We start from the raw sequence: 21,197 nt of genomic DNA, 5'->3' as shown, positions 1-21,197 counted from the left end.
TGGATAATTAATTATTGTGTCTTCCACTAAAGTGTAGATAGGGAAGAAAGCATGACTGTTTTTGCTCACCATTTTTTTCCTCATGTCAGGTAAAATGACTGGATTACATTAGGAACTTGCTCTGTATTTGTTGAATGAATGAGTGAATGAATGCATGAATAAATGAGTAACATCTGCCTCTGTAGTTAACTTGTAATCTGTTTCTGTCTTTATATAACCTCTACTGTATGTAGCCTTAAAAATCTAGAAAATGACTTGATTGTTTTAAGTAAATATTAAGTTTTTAAGCTTTTAAAAATCTATTGTAAGTTGATTAACTATGATTATTTTGAAATTTTCTTCATCAAAGTTTGAGATGACTTTGGATACATACTGTTTTCAGCTACTCAACAAGTGCCATTATATTTGCTATGTATGAAATCTGGTGTTACTTCCTGGCCATTTCCTAGACTCAGTTGTTCTTTGCAAAATACCCATTTATCAGCAGCCAGCCCACCCTCCCTCTGGGAATCAGTGAGAGTGGATCACTTCAGTATGTCATAAATACTCCTTCTGTTTTCTTTGAGAGTTTTCTGCTGATGCAAGTGGAAGGCTTGGATGCCAGGCCTGTATGTGATACAGTAGAAATTTCCCCAGATGCCCTGTGGAAAGACCAGCTGCCACCCAGAGTCCTTCCTGGATGTCCAGCTTAGTGTAGTATACCATCAAGGGCAACCTGGCTCTGTCTCCTAACAAGCTTCTAAGGCCTTCCCTCTTGCCTACCCTCCTGACAGCCTGGACCTCAGGCTATCAAACCTCTGGATAGCCACTGTCTGCATTCTGAGCCATCAGAATTGTATATACATTCATCTGCTGATGTCTCTGTATTTCAAGCTCTATGTCTTTATACCTTTATAATATACAGTACAGATTTTGCTACTTAAAATTCTAATATTTCCTATAGACACTAAACTCAATTTTAACACAATGAATACGTTAAAACATTATATATGTGTTGGATTAACACATATAATGCAACTCATTTGTTGCTAATCTATCTTGGATTCCTTGGGTAGAATCTGTCTTCTCACCTGTCTGAAATGGAATTGAATCTCCTAACTTCTTACTATTTTTTTAAAGCCACAAATCCCTTTAAAATGTCTGTTTAAGGCTGCTATATTGTATAACAATATACATTGTTATAGAGTATATTTTATATACTTTTCTTCCTTTTAAAAGATCATATACACTTTTCTCCTGGCCTCTAATTTTGCCAAATATTCTGCCATAACAGCAAGCTCACAGAACACAAGTATTTGCTTAAAGATATTTAAAGCTAATCCCCAAAGAGTTTTCTGTTGCAAATGTATTTTAAGACATAGGCTGAGGAGCTGAGTATTCAAATCCATGAGTTCTGACACTGATGTTTTATTAGGCCTACCCATATGAAAATTAGTGCTTACTTGCACAGCTATCTTATTTAAAAATACATTTGCAAAAAGAGAATAATTTCATTTTCACTGATTCAAAGGTCTGTCTTTTAGAGTATTATAAACTTACATAGTACAAAAAGATTGGTAAAAGGGATAAGAAACAAAGGGCAATAGTAAGGTGTCTAAGGAAAGCAAAAGGAAACTTGGAGACTCTGGTTCTAAATATAGCTTGTCTACATCCTAGCTGCAAGATCTTAGACAAATCAACTAATCTCTCTGAACATCATAGATAAAATGGGGAATAATAACATTATCTAGCTCAAGGGTATCGTACAAATTATACAATATATGTAAAGTGCAAAGCATAGTTCCTGCACATAGTAAGCGCTCCATAAGTTAAATATAATAATAATCATAGTAAAATAATATTCTTAACTACAATCTTATTAAAAGGTTATTACCTAGAGTTTAAGCTGTGGGGTTAATTCCATTTGCACAAAGTGTGATAGAAATTTGGCTCTGTAGTTCCCAACAGCCAATGTAAGAGTAAAACAAAAAGTTTGTAAATATCAAAAGATTTATTTACTTAAATACAAGGACCCTACAATAATGCTTCCCAACTAGGGTTTGCAGAATTACCACAAGGGCTCTGTCTATCTAAAAGTCCCCCAAGAATTATCCATTGTTCAAATAAATGAATTGCACATGTGTGTACTTTTATTTTTAAAGGCATATAGATATTGTATTAATAAAACCAATGCATCTAATTGTATTGTTGAATTTATACCTTTTGCCAGTAAGCATTTTCCTAATAGATGGACTTAACTAAGAACATCAGAATTGTGAAGAGCATTGTGTATTAATTGATTGTCTTATTTGTTAAAAAAGTTGAAAAAGTATTGTTGAGAAAAAGGAAACAAGTTAACTTTTGTTAAAGATATGTCTTGTTTTTCACTGTCCTTTCCCTCATCAGTAGCGCCAAGAACATCTTAAGTCACAGAAACATTAGTTTTTGGAAGCAGGGTTTGCTGCAGCTATAGTAGAAATGACATTCTGATTCCACTCCTAGCTTCACAAGGATATCTGTGAAAGATTTGGGGCAAAACCGTCAAGCTGTCTGAAAGTGCTTTTGCATAAGAAATGGGTTTTACTGCTAAAACTGTCATATTGCTGAGTTTTGAATGCCCTAATGGTAAATGATACTGGGTTGCCAAAAATAACCAGATTGGTAGTTTTTTCATTCATATGGCCGTCTCAGTAAGTCAAATATTGATACTTTCTACTAAGTCATCTTGCCAACCCCCATTTTGTTACACTCATGCTGAATCTGTTTCTCATCTCTTAAGTAAGAAAATTATTGATTATTTTGTGGGAATTTAATTTAAAAAATGGTAATGGATACTGTAAAGGAGCATTATTTGGATGGTTTAAAAACATCTTCCTTGATGGGAAAATCTTTTAAAAGGCTTTCTAACTTGGCGTAATTACTTGAATTAAGGAAGTGCAATGCCATTCTACTGACTTAGAACAACTTTTTTGACTTCCTGCAAAGAGGACCCTTACAGTATTTTTGGAGAAGTTAGTAAAACCGAATCTGACATCATCACCTAGCAGTTCATGCAGCTAGCAAGTGGTTTGTTCTTAGGGTAACAGAGGAGGAAATTGTTCCTCGTCTGATAAGACAACAGTGGAGAGTATGCATTTATTTATTTACTTTTACCTTTTTGATTCGTTTTTACAGAGAAAAACTTCTACAGAGATAACAATTATTTTGCTTTTCAGAAGGACGCATGCTGTTTCTTAGGGACACGGCTGACTTCCAGATATGACCATGTATTTGTGGCTTAAACTCTTGGCATTTGGCTTTGCCTTTCTGGACACAGAAGTATTTGTGACAGGTAAGTACAAGGATATTCATATTTTTTAAATTATTTTTTCTCTTTTGGAGGAATGTTTGAAATAGACATAAAAATAATTTAAATGCGTTGGTAACTGGAAGTGAGAAGCCTGCTGTAAACCATCAAGATTGTTGTCTCAGGGAGACACAGCTTGTTGTGTGACAGAATACATTGTTTCTGTTTAAAAAGACATAAATGTTTGGGGACAAAAAATACAATTTTAAAAGGAAAGCATTGTCTATCTGTATCTTTATTTACAACTGTTCAAAGATATTACAAAAGCAACATTACTACTTAACCTCCAAAGTGACAATAACACGCATTTATAAAAGCCTGAGAATTTTTTAATGATAAAATGAGTGAGTTTTTATTCTTTTAACAAATTTGGTCTTTTAAAAAGTCATAAGACAGCTTTGGTTGTATGTAAGCCCCTCCCTCTTTTCAGACCTGAAATTTGCTTCCTCAACTTTTGAGTTTAATTGACATATTTTATTGAATACTTGGGTATATAATAGTTCAAAAATATACTGAGATATTTAGTAAAATATTAACTTTCTGCAATTTTTATCACAGAATGTATTTTAAATCAAGTTTTTAGCTTCTTGTTAATAGTTTTAATACATTTTTGCTTTAGAAATTCTTGTGGAGCCACCGCCCTTCCTGGGTGGTGGGTAAATATTACAGCCTTGATGAGATAGAAATATTTAAACTCTTAAAAATCATGCAAATGCTGTATTCCGTGGGAAAATGCAACTAGTTGGACTTCCAGTGCCTATTAAAGTTTGAAATCTTTGCACATTTATGGTCTATTCAATGGATAGTTCTTGAGCGGTGTCAATATGAATCATGAGTACATTTCAATAGATTATAGAATGTAACTAATAATTAATATTTAATATTTCTCTTTATGATGTAGTATCTAAAAGGACATTGAAAATAAAATTTTTGTAGAAATTCCAAAAATTATAAAAAGTATTTTAAAACAACTTGCTTATTACAATTCACTTTTTTGACTTTTACCGTTCTCCTTTCCTCTGAAAGTCAGGGAAGTAGCTACCTCTTAAGCATGTTACATTGACAATTTCTATTTGGAGTAACCTAAGAGAGAGGAAAGAAAAACAACATAAGATTTTTGTTGTTGTTGTTGTGGCTGTTTTGCTTTTTATTGCAAAGGTGAATTTTTAAAAAATCTATATAGATGCAGCATTTGTCTTAGTACAGAAAATGTTTATCAAGTTACCATCCCTTTAAAGCTTATGATAATAAAAAGTAAATTATAAAGAATAATAATTTCAATAAAGTGATATATGTATATTATCACAAATAAGAACAGATTTTCATTTAAAATCCCCACTCAGGAAATGTCAAAAAGCATTTTTAAATGAGCATAAAGAAATACTGAGACATTTTGTAAGCCAGAATATTTTCCTTCTCTTCATATTCATTTAACTTCTATTATTTTCTTCAGGTCTAGCTCCATTGCTTTTTATTCCAGGCAAACTTCCCAACCTCCCGAATAGACCAAATATCCTATTATATGCTTAAATCAGAGTGTGAAATATTTCCTTTGTGAATAAAAATTCAACTCATTCTATTACAGGATTTTTTTTAACCATAAGACACATCTTTGAATTTGTAATTGAAATAAGAATATGATGGGGTCTAGAAACCTTTATATCAACTTTGCTGAATAGTTTACACCATAGCAAATAAATGGATACACTAAATTTATTTTGAAAACTCAAGTTTATCTTCAGTTGCTCACATAAACATTGAGAGCAAACATTTTTCTAAAAGACATTTGTAGACTCCCTGAGATATATGCTTATTTGTGGAAAAACATATACAGATATAATTATTTGTATCTGCAAATGTTGTTTATAATCCTTTCAAGTTGCAAGAAACATTTTGTGATTTAATGTATAATTTGGAAAATTCTTAATGCTTTAAATTATTTATTTTTCTTTTTTAGCAACAAATAAGTTGGATTCTATGTTTCATTTTAACGTGTTAAAATTAGTTTAGTGCCTAAAGGAAATAATAAACTTTTGGGGAACAAAATTTATATTGTATCCTGTAAAGGCATAAAGAAATAGATCCAAATGTAGAGAGCCATCAATGGTAACTCTATGCACAATCCGAATATTTTATTTAATCTCTAAAACGCACACACGGACAAGGCCAAAGTTAATCTTTGCCAGGGCAACAACCAGGCAGGGTTCAGTTTTACTCAAGACTTCCTAATCCTCTTGCTCTGTGCCTTTTTGCCATGGCAACTGGAAGCCAAACTTTGTTTAAAATTTCTAAATAATGCTAGCGGACAATGATGGTTTTTAAGAAGGCAGGTGAGGGTGAGTGTTCTCTGGTTCTAATAAGGTTGTAATGCCAGGCAGATCTACCACAACATAGCATGGCAGTTAGGAGTGTATGAGTTATGCTATGTGAGGTATATGATGAGTTTTGTTATGAGTCATAACAGTTAAGACTCATTTCCTGGACATAATTCTTCATTTTTCCATCTGTATTAAAAATATATATCTCATGTTATAAACATGGACTGTGCCTTGCACATCACAGACATTCAATGAAAATTATTTAATTGAATTTGGTAAGCAGTCCTATTAAGTTCTAAATACTCCACAATTCAGAGATTTGGGAATGTGATTAGAATTACTTATTAATTTGAAAAAAAATGTCCTACTAAAAACCTGCCTGTGACCCTTATCATTGCTAAAGTTTGAAATGTACTTCGTTACAGGAAAGACTAGGGGCTAGGGCCTATATTATCTTTTTCTCTTTTGTTCTGTGTAACTAAGTATAGGGGCAGAGTAGTTAGCTTGAACTTAGTTCTTTCTTTGTTCTGGACTATTTGCTATCCTCTCACCAGTGACAATTAACCAGTATAGAAATGTATATGTTTCTACATTGTTCATATACATGAACGTATATTTCTTTATATAGATACTCACACATAAACTAGTTATATATTTGTGGGTTATATATACTAGTCTATCTCTTTCTCTATCTATCTATCTATCTATCTATCTATCTATCTATCTATCTATCTATCTAACTATCTATCTATCTATCGGTTCTCCATGTTTGTCTATTTGGCGTTCTCATGGACTTCAGACCTTCGCCTGTGTTGTTCTCTTTTCTCCACTTGGTTACGTTTCATTGACTACATGTGTTGATCACTCTGATTCTCTATCTTTAGATTCATCCCTCGGAAATACGGAACTTACTTCCTTTCCTAAATCCAGACATTGGCATGCTCCCCAAGTTCTGAAATTTTGCCTTGTAATAATCTCTAATAACTTCTTGCTTTGACACCTCCATTGCCATCACCTTAATTCATGGCTTTATTATTTCTCACCTGTAAAATTGTAATAGTTTTTTAATCAGTCTGAAGTCTCATCCTTTTTTTATGTAATCTACAGCTTAAAAAATAAAATAAAAAGCAAAGGGATACTGATTTCTTCTCATTGCCTTTGGTATAAATTCTAATCTTTTTTGCCATAGAAACTGGTTCCACTAATGATCTGGGGGCTAGGCCTGGAGCTGGGAAGGGATTTTTTTTTTCTTTCTTTCTTTCTTTCTTTCTTTCTTTCTTTCTTTCTTTCTTTCTTTCTTTCTTTCTTTCTTTCTTTCTTTCTTATATGATTGATTAAAAGAAAACAAACAGGAGGTAGTTTTAACACCCACCTCTATACTTTCTCAAGGTGTTTAAGGCTCTGGGCAAATCCTACTTCTTCTATTATGTTCTCTTATGTCACTTTTGCCACAAAATATCTCCATTGAATTACACACTTTTTATCACCTTTTCTTGGCATTTTTCAAGTCATTCCAATTTGCTGTTGTTGTGATGATGATTGATGATGATGATGACATGTGAATTAGTGGATTTATTGACATTGTAACCTACATGAAATCAGGTACAGGAGACACAAAAGGCATAAACGCATAGTTACCATATTTGATTTTTCACCAGACACTGAATAAATCATGGATTTAAAAAAAATAAAACTGCAGATTGTAGTGATAAAGGAAAGGAAAATTTTCAAAGAGGGAAGTCAAAAAGAGGGAGAATATGAGATAAAAAAATTAACCAGAGGCGAAGTGGGAGGATGAAGGCAGCAGGACTATTTTGTCCAGATTAAATAAGTTGATTTTGGATCTAGATGTTTACAGTCTTGCCTTTTTGTTTTTGTTTGTTTGTTTGTTTGTTTTTTCTTTGCTCCCTTCCTTACTCTCCTTATCTCACCTCTCATCTGGAAAGATCCTCCTGACTTCCTAAAAGTTCATAGTTTGAGAATGTTTTTCCTAAATTTTCTTTGATCTGCTCTTTGGACATTCTAGGTAATGTAATTTGGAGGGTCAATTTTATTTTTCAGATACACATACCCATCGGAGAAAAAGTAAGGAATGGGAGGGAAATGCAAATCTAGCAGAGTGATAACACAAACAGATCAGGTCCAGTCATGGCAATTGCTGATTTGAACACTGATGCTAGTGCTCTGGGATTGCTTGCAAGGGCAGATGGAATATGGTGCACCCTAGGTGTTGCATTATTTGCACACCAAAAGTTTGTAGAGATCTGGGAATAATTTCTTTTCAGATAGTGTGGTGATGAATGTCAATCTGAGTAGATAAGGGGCAGAAATTTGTACTGAGGTTGATTCATTCTCTTGGTAAATACACAATGTTCACAAAGGCAAGGTTTCATCTTCAGACCATGTGTGTCTGTGTCACCTTGGTGCAGAGAGAGAAATTTTTCATCAATGCTTGACCTTTGATTTTTTTTTCTAGACATCTTATAGATTTATGTAGTTATTTACATGGGAAACAATTAGAATGGAAATTTAACATATCTTCAGTTTAAAATTAATTTCAGTCTAGTCTAAATATCTTTGTAAGTACTGGACACTCAATCCCATAGCAGTGGCCTTTTACCAAAGGGTTAGTGCTATGACTTTTGCATACATAAAGACAGCACTTTTTAAGATATGATACACCAGAAAAAAAATATGGCAAGACTTTAGCAGTATGATTTGATGCCTATTTCTATATAATACCCAAATATACAGGAATAAAAATTATGGTAATCACTGGATTTTGTGTACATGGCTCTAACCAATATTTATATTAGAAAATATCTAATTATTGTCTAAAATATTTAATATTCATTCCTGTTTGTATGTCAGTGTGCTACTTCAATATCAGTCTGTTAAAAGAGTCTAGGAATGACTACTATAAGCAGAGAATTATATGTTTGGGAATCACAACAAAAAACAAGAACAAATAGAGAAACAAAAGCTTTCCTACTCTTTCATCCAGGACAAGAATAAATACACATAAAGTCAGTATTAGTGAAGTAAACAAGCATCTTCTATATCCATTCATAGTACCTTCAATTGATTGATTTCTTAAAAGACAATTGGAAAAATTATCAGTTTTTATTAGAATCTTTAGTAGAGACCAAGCTTAAACAAATATATTCTATGGCGCTTAACTCTATAGTATTTAAAGATTCAATATTTATTTCCTCTAAAAATGAGTCAAGTGTCTGAAAGGAAAAAGCCACTTAACTGAAACTTCAGTTTCTACTATACAGGTTATTTATTATAAAACTGTAATTACAATGCAATTATACTGAAGTATAAATGATCATCATTCATTTATTTAAGAAAATAATCAAAATGTGCATATCTGGAAGAAAACCATCCACCCTCCAAAATAGGGATTTGCTAATATAGGAGTAGAAGGCAAAAGTTGAGGATAACTCAGGTGACACATCATACGTATTAGGATATGAACAGCTGGTATAGCGAACTTGATAGAAATCACTGATAGACAAGAAGACATTTTCTGCATTTTAAATTAAAGTAAAATTTGTCTGTGTGCATTCAAGAGATAGTTTAGAGAAACCTATACAAATAACAATGATGCTAAGAGACAATATCAAAATCACAATAAATATCATGGCAATACAGTGTGGCCACTATATTTTAAACACATCCACTTGATGAAAAATATAATACTTTATTGATAAAAAATATTAAGGATAATAGAAAATGAGGCAGAAACCACTCCGATCTGGGAAACATCATGGCATTTGTAGTGATAAATATTTTGAAAATCTAACTCTATGAATCTTGTGATTTTTAGCTAAATCAATTTTCACCCTTGAGACCCAATTTCCTCATCTATAAAGTGTTGTAAGCATTAAAAGTTATAATATTTGTGAAAATGCTTTGAAAGTATGCGATACTCTGAGAAGCTGTAAATTTTTTCATGTGAGCCCATGAAATCAGAGCACATAGCCCTTTAGCATAAACTTGATTCCAAATGATATCTCTTCCTTTCAGACACTGTGAGCAGATAAAGGGATAGTTTAAGGTTAAGTGATAGAGGAATAATCCCTTATAGGCCTTTGAATTCTTTTAACTTTGCATTCTTTATTTCAGAGATTTTTCAGGCTTCTCCAGATTCTACAGTCTAAATAGTTTGTAAATCCACAGCCTTCTACTTTGCCAGGGATTTCTTAGTGTAAAAATATCCCGAAGTCTCATCTGCCTTCAATCTTTACTGTGTCCATACCCACCATTACCAGGATAATCTTTGTAAAAGGCAGAACTCACCTTTGTCCATTCCTCTTTTAAAGGCTCCTATGGGTAGAAAATATACTGAACCCGTGACTTGATACCAAGTATGCTTTGGCTCAACTTTTATGAAAACAAATATTTAATTAGAATATGCCAACATTTATGAGTTTTCCTTAAAGATAAATTTTGGAGTAAAAAAACTCCATTAGACCAATTTAATTCCCTGATGATTATATATATATTCCCTAGTTAAATCCTTGGCAGTTTTTCCATTTTAATTTTAATTTTACTGAACTAATGTTTAGCAGCATCGCTTTCATTTAATTTTTATGATAACTATTAGATTCATGAATCCATTTTACCCATGTCAAATTCTACTCATTATAGCTTATGCTTGGAATTTTCCTTCGTGATTATTACTTTTCTAAATGTAATTCTTCTTTTCAAACAATACAGATCTAAATTTTCCAAAACCATTTAAATTCTTCTCTTTGGCCAGAAACATTTTCTGTGTGTAGTTTTGGCTACTGCTAGTTTAGTTTTTTTAATTGGTTTTGTGTCTCAATGCTATAAAAAATATAATTTATGTAATTTTTCATTTTTGTCAAACTTAAATAGGGCAATATTAACCATTCTCAATTTTTTGTTGTGTTGAAATTTCTATCAGTGACATTAACGTGGAGATTCCCAGCTCTTTGAGCTAGATTCACTTTGAAATTTCAAGACACTTTTGATTATTTCTTAGCTAGCCAAAAGAAACTTTAGAAACACTTTTAAGACTGCTTGCTAGCCTAGAATTATTATGTTTTAATTCTCATTCGTTTGGATGGTATTCCTCTTATTAGCTTTCACACTTAGTACCAACTTCTTATTCATTATTGGAGCAAAAAGTAAAGAGGAGAATCAATGCGATAAGTTTAAAATCTTCTCAATGTAAAATGGTGTGTGGGGAAAGTGTCAAATCATCCTACTTTGGTCTTTGTGCATTTAGGAAAAATAAAAGCAATTAGCATTGCACACACATACCTAATTGAATCTCTTCAGATTTGTCTACCTTTATCTGCAACCACTTTGTGACTCTTTTTGTAACTTGCATTTTTCTAAAAATGTGACCCTTTTGGTCTTCCTACTGTTGGCCATGCTGTTTTTCATTCTCTCCACATCGTTTTGTCAACGGGGCAAATTATAAATTCTACTCAAAATTTACTTTAAAGATCATGTCCTCTGGACAGCCCCCATCCCACTTGTATAACCCTTGCTCTTCAGCCCCTTTCACACCTGCATAGGCGTTCTTCTGCTGTGATGATCCTTTGAATAATTCTCTTGGAGTTCTCTTTACCGGGCTCTCTTGCAGCAACTGGTGAGCTCATGTAGGCTATCACTGGGTCTCTGCTTATTTGCCAGTGCCTGCAGGTCCTCAGCACCTGTTTGCTGAACAAATGAATGGCCTGTCAGCTTAACCCAACTCTGTATGTAAAAGGCACTTAATAATTCTTAAAAACAATTTTGATTCTGTCCTTTCATTGTTATTTATGGGAATTATTTATGGTAAAATTTTCTACATAATAGAAAATTTGGAAAATGTCAAGAAATAGAAGGAAAAAGAAATTGCTTAGAGCCCTTGCTAACATTTTGTTTTTCTTCCTCTATCTTTTGATCACATGCTGTGTAAGAAATTTCATGCTCAATTTTTTCCCAAGTAAACCTTGATTATTCTAGACAATTTGAAAAATATAGAAATGAATAGACAAATAAGAATTTCAGGTTTCCAGTTCTCAGGATCTAAAAACTTTCTGAGTATTTCACTTGACTAGGACAACTAGATCTATTCAGTTATTTATTAACTTATTAGTTTATTTGATAAACAACTATTTTGTGAGTGTTTTCCATGTACTTTGGGCTGAGGATACCTATCCCATGAAGCCTGTATTCTCTATCAGTGGCTTCTTGGAGATGGTGTTTTAAATCTTCCAAAATCTTCATCAGCACCCCAAAATTTCCTCCTCAAAGTAATAATATACCTTGCTACAGATAATTATTGGTGTCATCAATGTTTTATAAATTATAAATTTAAAAATCACTATTTTAAGATCTATGTATAATATATTAAGTAAAACTTATATTCTTACAAGACTACCTCCAGGTCCCTGTTACAACCAGATTTTCTTTGCAGACTTTTAAATTATAGAAGTTCTGATGCTGCCACTGAGTTGTATAGATTATTATTAGATATTCAATAAACAAAGTTGGTAGATGTGGAGAGGTACTAGACAATAGTCCTATTTTGTTTTGGTTTATTTGTTTTGTAATTTATTCTGAAAAAAATGTTTATGTGGAGAGAAAAGGGAAAACATACAGAAATACACAGCACACAGACAAATTCTTACTTTTTTTTGGTAGTCTAATTTTCCAAGGTCACCAGCTAATAGCAAATGGGAGTTGTAGGGGGTGGGGTGAAGGCTGGGGTCTTAATCGGGGTCTATCTGATTCTAGATAGACCTGATTCTAGATTTTCCACTCGGTTACTCAATCTTCTTAGTGGTCAGTTTAATAACCTGGAATTTAAGACATGACTGTCTGATGATGGGCAAATCACAGCAGGACTGAATGGGAGCCGGTAATTTCTCAGAGGTTGTTCGTGTGACATATGCATGTAAGTTCATTCACCTGATTTAACTACGTACATGAACCATTGTGCACTGAGCTGCTTCTATATCTTTAGCGTATTCTATATCTGTATAAAATTCACATAAGATTGTATGACTTTTATAAAAAGCAAAAAGACATCTTTGATTAATTTGTCTTCACTATGAATACTGATGTGATGTGTTACAATCATCCTGAAAAGGAGGCTAACAAAGGACAGGACTGAGTCTGTCTTGAGGTGAGTGATATGATGGAAAGAATGGATTTTCCCCCACCCAACTCATTTTTGATATTACATAAAGTGAAAAACATTAAATAATTCACAAAAGTATCTAGATTTTTTTTTTTTTTTGAAGTGCAAGGGAAGTAACTTGACCTTTGTTAAACACTTTGATCATGGAAAACACATAAGGTTCTCATCTTATTCCAGGAAGTGTAAGCACTAGATAATATTTTCATAGTCATCCAAAAAGCATATTAAATGAACCAGGTAAACCCATCCTACAGCTTGTATTCCAGAGACAAGTTGGCTAAACTTTGGGGAGACTAAAACAAAACAAAACAAAATTATTGTTTGGTTTATTTGATAAATGTGGATTCCAATCAGATAATTTTGGCCAAATATTCTACTTTGACTTCTTAGACTTAGATTTCCAGATAGTCTGGTTTATAAAATAAGATTTTAACTTATGCTTACTGAACTCTATGTATTTCTACTTTCCAATGACCCATGTTCTTATTTTCTGAATTTACTTATTGATGCTTCAGGTATGATAAAGGTATGTAATGGCTAAGGAAACATAAATGAAGCATAAGACATCAGTTGAGAGTTTTGACGGAAAGGAAGTGGTGATATGAAGGAAAAAGATAAACCAAAGAAAAAGGAAAAGGTCAGCGAGCTGATAAAAGTAACTTGAAGAAATGTTAGTGAAATGTTGGATTCAGACAATCGCTACTTTTAAAGTACTTAAAGAAGTCAGTCTTTGAAATCTTGCCCGGATTCCATTCCAGTTTCATCATTGGAGACTTCCAATGATGAAAAATTGGGGAAGAATTACCTTCCAAAGCCTCAGTTTCCTTGTCTGTAAAATGGAAATAATAGCAAGAGATATTAAATGAGATGATTCACTCATCGATTCATCAATTGTTTATAGAGCACCTGCTAAGCTAAGAACTGTTTTAAGTGCTGACACAGTGGTAAATAAAGCAGAAAGTGTACCTACTTTTATGAAACTGACTTCCTAGTAGTGAGAGATAACAAGAAAACAAACAACAAATTGAGATAACTTCAATTATAGATAAATGCTGTGAAGAAAATTAAGTAGTGTAATATGGTAGAGTGTAATCTGGCCAGAGCCACATTTAGGGGTGAATGCACTTTTAGACAGAGTGATCGGGGAAGATCCTTATGAAGAAGAGTCATTGAGCTACTTGTTGGCTGACAAGAATATGGGGATCCATGTGAGGGACACTGGCAAGAGTAAAGGTTATCTGTCAAAACCAAACAAATTGGTGGGTTCAAGGCACAGAAAGGTCAGGCACCTTTAGTATGGTGAGTAAGAACTGAGCAGGTTGTGGTGAGGCTAGAAAGATAAGCAGAAGGCAGGTCCCACAGGGCCTTGATGGAAATGGAAAGAGTTTGAATTTTACCTGAAGTATAAAGGGAAGGAAGCATTTTAAATTCTTAAGTACAGAATAATCTAATCTTTTTTCTGTGTTGAAGAGATCACTTTGACTGTTACGAAGAGAATAGATTGGAAGTAAGGCAAAGCCTTGAAGCAGTGATGAGGAGACTGAATGGGAGGATGGAGAAAGGGGATGGTGATCTGGACCAAGTGTTGGCAGTGCAGGTGGAAAGAAAGGAAAGGCTGACATAGAATTAAGAGAATGGCTGCATGGAGAAGACAAAGACATTTTAGAGAATGACTTTTTTTCCCCATGAGCACTGGGATGGGAAAGAGCCAAATTAGGGTGTCGGCAATCCAGAGTTATGTTTGGGCTGTTATTGATGTCTGATTTTCATTAGATGGTAGAGATGTTAAGAAATCCGTTGGAGATAAGAGGCTGAGGCCCATTCAGTAGGTCTCAACTGGAGACATAAACATAGGAGTCATTGCATTCAGATGGAGCTTAAAGCTAAAGGACTGCGTGTGACAGTGTAAACAAACATGTAGAGAGGAGCAGATGACTGGTTTCTGAGCCTTGGGAAACTTCATATTTGGAAGAGACACAAGGAGGAGCTAGGAAAAGACAGTGAGAAGAGGTAGCCAGTGAAAAAAAGTAGAACTATACTTTGCTTTGAATGTTGAAAAGGGTTGGCATTATAGTGAGAATTCAGTAAATTCCACAAAAAAATCTGAATTTATGTCTCCTCTTGAAAGGTTGATTGTGAACATGCTATTGGTAAATATCTCTATTAACTTTAATATTGTTACAAAAGTAATTATTAAGGAATTTATAATAATGTTTGGAAGAATTAAATGTCTTTACCTAATATATCCCTTGCTAGCTTAACAATTAGAAAAAGAAAGAGGTACATCTTAACATAATTTGTTTTAATAAAAACTACAGAATGTATTGAGAGACTAATGAATTAGAAATTTAACTGAAAATTTCATGTAAAGGTAATGCTCTGTTGAACCATTTTGTGGCTTATGTTTTGTTTTGATACATATTTAAAAATATTGTTTAAGACAATACTTGAACAGAATGGGATTGTGTGTGTGTGTGTGTGTGTGTGTGTGTATTGGTTAAATAACTGGTTTATTTTTAAATTGAAATTAAACCTTCCATTTCTTTGAAAATTTAAAAAGTAGTTATCAATGTGGCAGATATTAGGTAGAATCTAATATCACGAAAATTAAACTGCACATAAATAGAGATAAATCCTTTTGTCGGTGTGTGTATATCTGTGTGTGTAATTTTGATCTCAGGCTTGGCAGCTTTCCTTAAAACTTTTTTTTAGAGCTACTTAATTTTGTACTTACTGGTGGTTAGCTAACAAGAGAAAGCTAATAAAAAATAGTGCTTACCCTGCGCCATGCACTTTTGTTAACATTTTATAAATGTTATCTCATTTAACAAGCCCATGTCATTAGATAATCTAGCTTATACTTGTCTTTAATGTAAACAAATTTGTTAATTTGTGTTTCCTGATATTTATCATAAAATTTACTGGTTGTCATATCCTAAAAGGGAATAGTTCAATTTAATTTTCCTTGTTCTAATTTTAAATACAGTACTAAGGTTGAAAAAGAAGGGGTCAGGAAAGGGAAGTAACATTGAGTGTCTCATGTGCCTAGCACTCCATACAGTGCTTCAATGCACACCAGGCTATTCAGCCTTAGATTTGTTTCTACATTGCTTCTAGTTCTAGAGATTATTCAACGAATGTACAATCCTTGGTCACTAGTCTTAATAGGGAAAACAGAATTATGGTTAAAACAAAAGAGTAAGTAATTTAAATATGAGCTATCAGTATTTATTTTGTATTATGATATTTTGCTTAAGTTGAAAAAAGGGTGCATCAGGTGTTTTGGCAGTTTACTGTGATCTCAATAGTGAGAATGTATTGAAAAAGCTCAGTACAGGAGAAAGCTGTGCAGCTTTCTCTTCCTGTCACTGCTTAATTTTCATGTAGATATAAAGCCGCAGTTTAAGCACATCTGCTTAATCCTCATTTAAAAGACTAGGAGAGAACTGGAAAGGGAGGGAGGGAGAGGAGGGGAAGGGGGAAGAGATTGAGAGAAATCTCTCCCATATAATACAAACACTGTATTAGTGTGTGAGAAACAGATAATCGTGCATGTGGGCACTATCATTTGTGAAATCAGAAAGCATAATTTACTCCCAATGCTGAAAAATCTAGTTGTCTGTAAGCAGCAGGGAGATATTTAAATACCTATCCAATAAAAGATAATAAAAGCCTAGCGAAAGTGAGTAATCCATTTTCAGATGTTAATCCAATTCTGTAAACAAATATTACCCTTTTTTTTTGGTCATTGTTTCAAGAATAAAGTGTGAATGAAAGAAATAGCATTCCATCTAGGTAAAAGAGGAATCAGCATCATTGAAATGTGAATAGCTGTAATTCCTCCTTGCTGAATGGTAGCTTTAGAAGAGAGGGAACCCAGGAGTCCATCCAGAAGCTCAAGGAATAAGAGGTTCTCACCCACAGGAAGATGAAAAATACTTTCAGGGTGACCCATGAGGGAAAATCACCAAAGCCTTTGAAATAAAAGATTTTCCCTTTTCTAAGAATAAAAGGTAGTGTTATGTCAAGGGCAGCTCGATGGTGTGGATGAAAGAACTATTGGGAATGGCTACTGAGAGATCAAAGGCAAGTGGAACCTCAAAATTCTGGAAGTAGAACAAGTCAGATACAATATAAGAAGTACTTCAAAGACAAGAAAATAAGAATAATAAAAATACCTTTAGTTGTCAAATTTAAAATTTGTGCCAGTTTTGTCACATTCTATTTTTCAGGAACACCGTAAAGGTATTTTCTATTCATATCAGTTTAACTGTACATATCTTCCCATCTATCTTAATTAGTCGATTTTCAAGAACAAATGTGTTATGCTCAAAGCATCCAAAGGACTTTTTTGTTAGCCTTAATAAAAATGCTTTCTCTTAAACTAAATTTTAATTTAGTTTACATGTCTACGTATAAGGTGGTTATAGAAAATGAATGTAAAATCACTTCATTAAGTGTAACAAAACAAAATAATATGAGGAATTGTTATACTGTTTAAGCATTTGGAAAACTATAAAGGAGTATAGAAATTTTGTTACCACTACTATGATTAGTTTCTCATTTGGTTTTTCACATTAAGAATTGGAATAAAAGTTGAAATCTTGATAAAAAAACAAGAAATGATTCACAAATTATTTTACGAATTGAAATACTGAAATATAGAATGTTCAACTACCGTCAACATGAACTCCTATTTTGTAATTAATCTATTCTATAAACATCTGTATTTGCTAAAGAGCAACAGATCAAGGAAAAGAAAAAATAATCCATGCCATCCATAGAGCCATGATTTTGTGGAATCTTCGCTCCAGTTTAAGTTTTGTCAGTGTCTGGAAGAAAATACTTCCCATAGATCATCTTTTTGCTGAAGAGTATTCTTTACATTTTAAAATTTATGAATATTTACATAAAGGTGTTTGTGGAAAAGGAAATTATGTGCCTTTTATTTTAATTCATCCATTATTCTATTCCACACGTAAAGTAGAAAATATTACTTTAAGACAAAAGTAAAGCATTATTTATTTAAAAATCTATTTTGTCCATGAATTTTATCAGAGGTAATACTTCTTAATCTTATTCAGTGCCATAACTTGCCTTTTTTCTAGGCTTCCATTTTATGAACTGAACATCTGGATTTGATGGCAAGAAAACATTTCCTTCCGCTGGCTTTTCTAATAACTCCCTCTTACAGATATACATGCCTCATGTTTATTAATAAAATTGACGTGATTTTAATATCTGGTATTTTAACACACTGTGAATTATGGAATTTTCAGTGGCTTTATTTAATTAAATGCATTTTAAAATCCTTACAAAAAAATATTAAGAGTAGCTCTAAAATGTATTAGAGCCACAGATGTTTTCCTTTATAGTGTTAATTGATTTAAGGTCCATCAAAATGCTGTTAAAATGTCTAGAGGTTAACAATAACAATGGCACATGGGTCAGATTAAAATTCTTTCTGAGTAAAATAAATAAATAAATGATAGCTTATTTTCCTCTGATCAAAAAAAATTAGCTAGTGGATTGAAACAACGTGATAGCTAAGATTTCATTCTCTCACTTTATAATGAAAGGAGATTTAAAATTAGGGATTATATGGTACACCAAAAATTTATATACACAGATTACAAGTAGTAGTTTTTTTAGTGAAGAAAAGACAACTATATATTTTCTCTTTTTATCTGTTGTCCTATTTTACAATTGTAGCAATTAATCTGCCAAACTCTTTAATCAATAAAATATAGTGTTTAACAACCAAATTTGGCCTCTCCCTCCCCTTAAATACATTTCCAGTGCTCCTTGCTCCATTTTAAACCTGCTGTCCTTTATAAGAGAATAATATACTTTGTAATTTGAGAAAATCATGCAAAGGAAAGTTTCTCAAAATTCACATTAATATGTAATAATAGTAATAAATATGTATAACAATAATATCTTAGAAAGTAGAATTTTACAATATTTTATAGAAAAGATGAATATTAAAATGTAAATTTAAACACATCAATTTTTCATGTTAAAATTACTAAGAATGAACTACAGATTCATGAATACTTAGGGCAACTTTTATCTCAGGGAACATATCAGTGGACTGAAAATGTCAAATCAATTCAATTAAATCAGTAATAACACTTTGCTGTTTATGTGGCTGTTTTTTCTTCTATTTTTATTGTCTTAGATTGCATGGATACAATCAAAATAAGTTAATTTGTATACAGGATATAAATGGACCAGAGAATGTGTCTTCTATTAAATAATAACAAATAAGAATATCTTTTATTTTGTGATGTTCTTTACTATTTACTGAGACAAGTATTGTTCAAGTTGGTGTTTTTTTTTAACTAGCTGACATATTTCCTGCTTTTATTTGAGTTAGAATTCCTGTACAAAACATTTTAAAAAGAGAAAAAATTTAAAGAAAGAGAAAAGGAATTTGGAAATTTGGAAACTACTAAAGTAGCATTATTTATACAATTAATTTTAGAGAAGCAAGAGACCTTAGAAATAATCCATTTCAACCCATCTATTTTACAATTGAGAAAATTGAAACTCATAGATATTTAGTGACTTGTCCTTTGCTACACCAAAAATGAGAGAACTTGGTCTAGAATTCCTCCAGTATATTATGAGGTATTTGTTCTGTGGCCTGATACAATGAAATTAATGTTGGATTAGGCATTTTGGGACAAGTTTTGAATCCTAACTCTATTACCAATTCCTCTTCACTAGACTGAGATTCTGGTGTGTGGTATTCAATAAGTGACTTGACTTCTTTAAGCCTTGGTTTCTTTTTCAGTGAGATTTACAGCTTAGACTAGTTTCTGAATCTTGGCCCTGTGGACAATCTAGTTGGAGAACTGAGATGACCTGGGCATTGTAGGGTGATTAGCAACACTCCTGCCTTTGCAAACTAGACACAGCAGCACATTTACCCAACCTGCTCTGACTGTGACAACCACAAATGTCTCCAGGCATTGCCAAATGTCAACTGAGGGCAAAATTGCCTACCTTAGCCACCTTAACTGAAAACTACAAACTTCATTGAAATAATTTTTTTATGGCTCCCAACAGTAACATTGTGCTATTCTATACCAGTTGGTTAAACTACTGGATGCTTCATCAGAAAACACCCACTAAGCATTACTCACCATGAAGTTCGTTGGGTACTCTATACAATGAACAAAGGAGATACCATATAATTTAAAAAAAAACTTAAAAGATTCACAGGTGAGAATTTTGTAGTAACAATTAACTATTAGAAAAATTTAAGAAGTTTTAACAAAATGATATAAAAATATATTCACTATAAGTAGGATGTAATTTTTGTCCTCTAAGAGTTATCCATGTATTTACAAATTGTACCTACCAGAGGTTACAAAAATTTGGTCATTATTTCAAAGGTTAACAGGGACTCATTTCCAATCATAGGTGTTCACTATACTATTCTAAGACATTTGCAACTGTGTAAGGTAGTCATTTCCAGTAAGAATTGCTAGAACAAACATTAAGCATTTCATAGTGAAAAGGGTCACAGGTATATTTTCATCCTTTGCATATAGAAGAAATAGCAATCTATTATTCTCAGTTTTTGACTTAAAAGATATTGTTGCTTCCCTTTCTTTCCCTCCCCCACTCGATGTTTTGCCCATGGATCCAGATACCTACAAGGGCCTAATACAGGGATAATGCACTATGTATGAGCTATGAAGGCACAACGGAAGCTTGCCTGGCAATCAGACCAGACAGCTAGTCTGATGAATTCTGCTACACATCACAGGGCTACTACTTTTTTTTTTTTGTCATACATTACTGCAAGTTCCCTGAGGAAATTTACTGATCTGTGGTTTTACGAGAAATGCACGTCATGGAGGTGGCGTGGGGGAGCAGGTGAACAAGGAAAGTTTAATTGCTATAAAATGGGAGCTGAGAGCTCAAGCAGGTTGGTTATGTTCTGCCAGATGGAGATAAAACTGTGGCAGCCACATCCTGTGACTAGAAATTGTTTAAGTAGGCAGACCTGTTGGAGGACTAAAGAGCATTAGGCAAGGAGATTAAATTAGTGTAGGAAAAAAAAATCAGTTTAAAATGAAACATCTCCTTGTGTTAATAGAACATTCTAACTCCACCATAGGATGGAATCAAGAGTTTTTTTTAAATACATATAGTATATATATATAAATATACAGCTATACACACACACTATATGTATTCCTATGTAGATTAAATATTTTGATTTACCTTTTTCTAGTAAAGCAAAGTTCGTTCTGAAATCCAAAATATTCACTTACTAGAGCAGAAAAAAATTAGCTGTGCATTTATGCTAATCACAGTGTAGATAGTTAATCTTTAAGAAAGTAGGTTTTTCTGTTTATAGTTGATA

The 21,197-nt window shown here is 32.9% G+C and overlaps 1 protein-coding gene across 1 annotated transcript in view; it reads left to right on the top strand.

The window, feature by feature from the left end:
- Positions 1-2,975: 2,975 nt before the first annotated feature.
- The window catches only part of PTPRC (protein tyrosine phosphatase receptor type C), a 118,659-nt gene continuing 100,437 nt past the window's right edge, over positions 2,976-21,197 (top strand). The window contains exons 1-2 of the mRNA XM_030818694.1: positions 2,976-3,106; positions 3,195-3,310. Of these exons, the coding sequence (XP_030674554.1) occupies positions 3,238-3,310 (73 nt within the window). The 5' untranslated portion in view covers positions 2,976-3,106; positions 3,195-3,237. The remainder of the gene's footprint in view (positions 3,107-3,194; positions 3,311-21,197) is intronic.

The sequence above is a fragment of the Nomascus leucogenys genome, chromosome 9 (assembly GCF_006542625.1).
Source record: "Nomascus leucogenys isolate Asia chromosome 9, Asia_NLE_v1, whole genome shotgun sequence".
Lineage (NCBI taxonomy): Eukaryota > Metazoa > Chordata > Mammalia > Primates > Hylobatidae > Nomascus > Nomascus leucogenys.
This window is presented reverse-complemented; position numbering and strand designations above follow the sequence as displayed.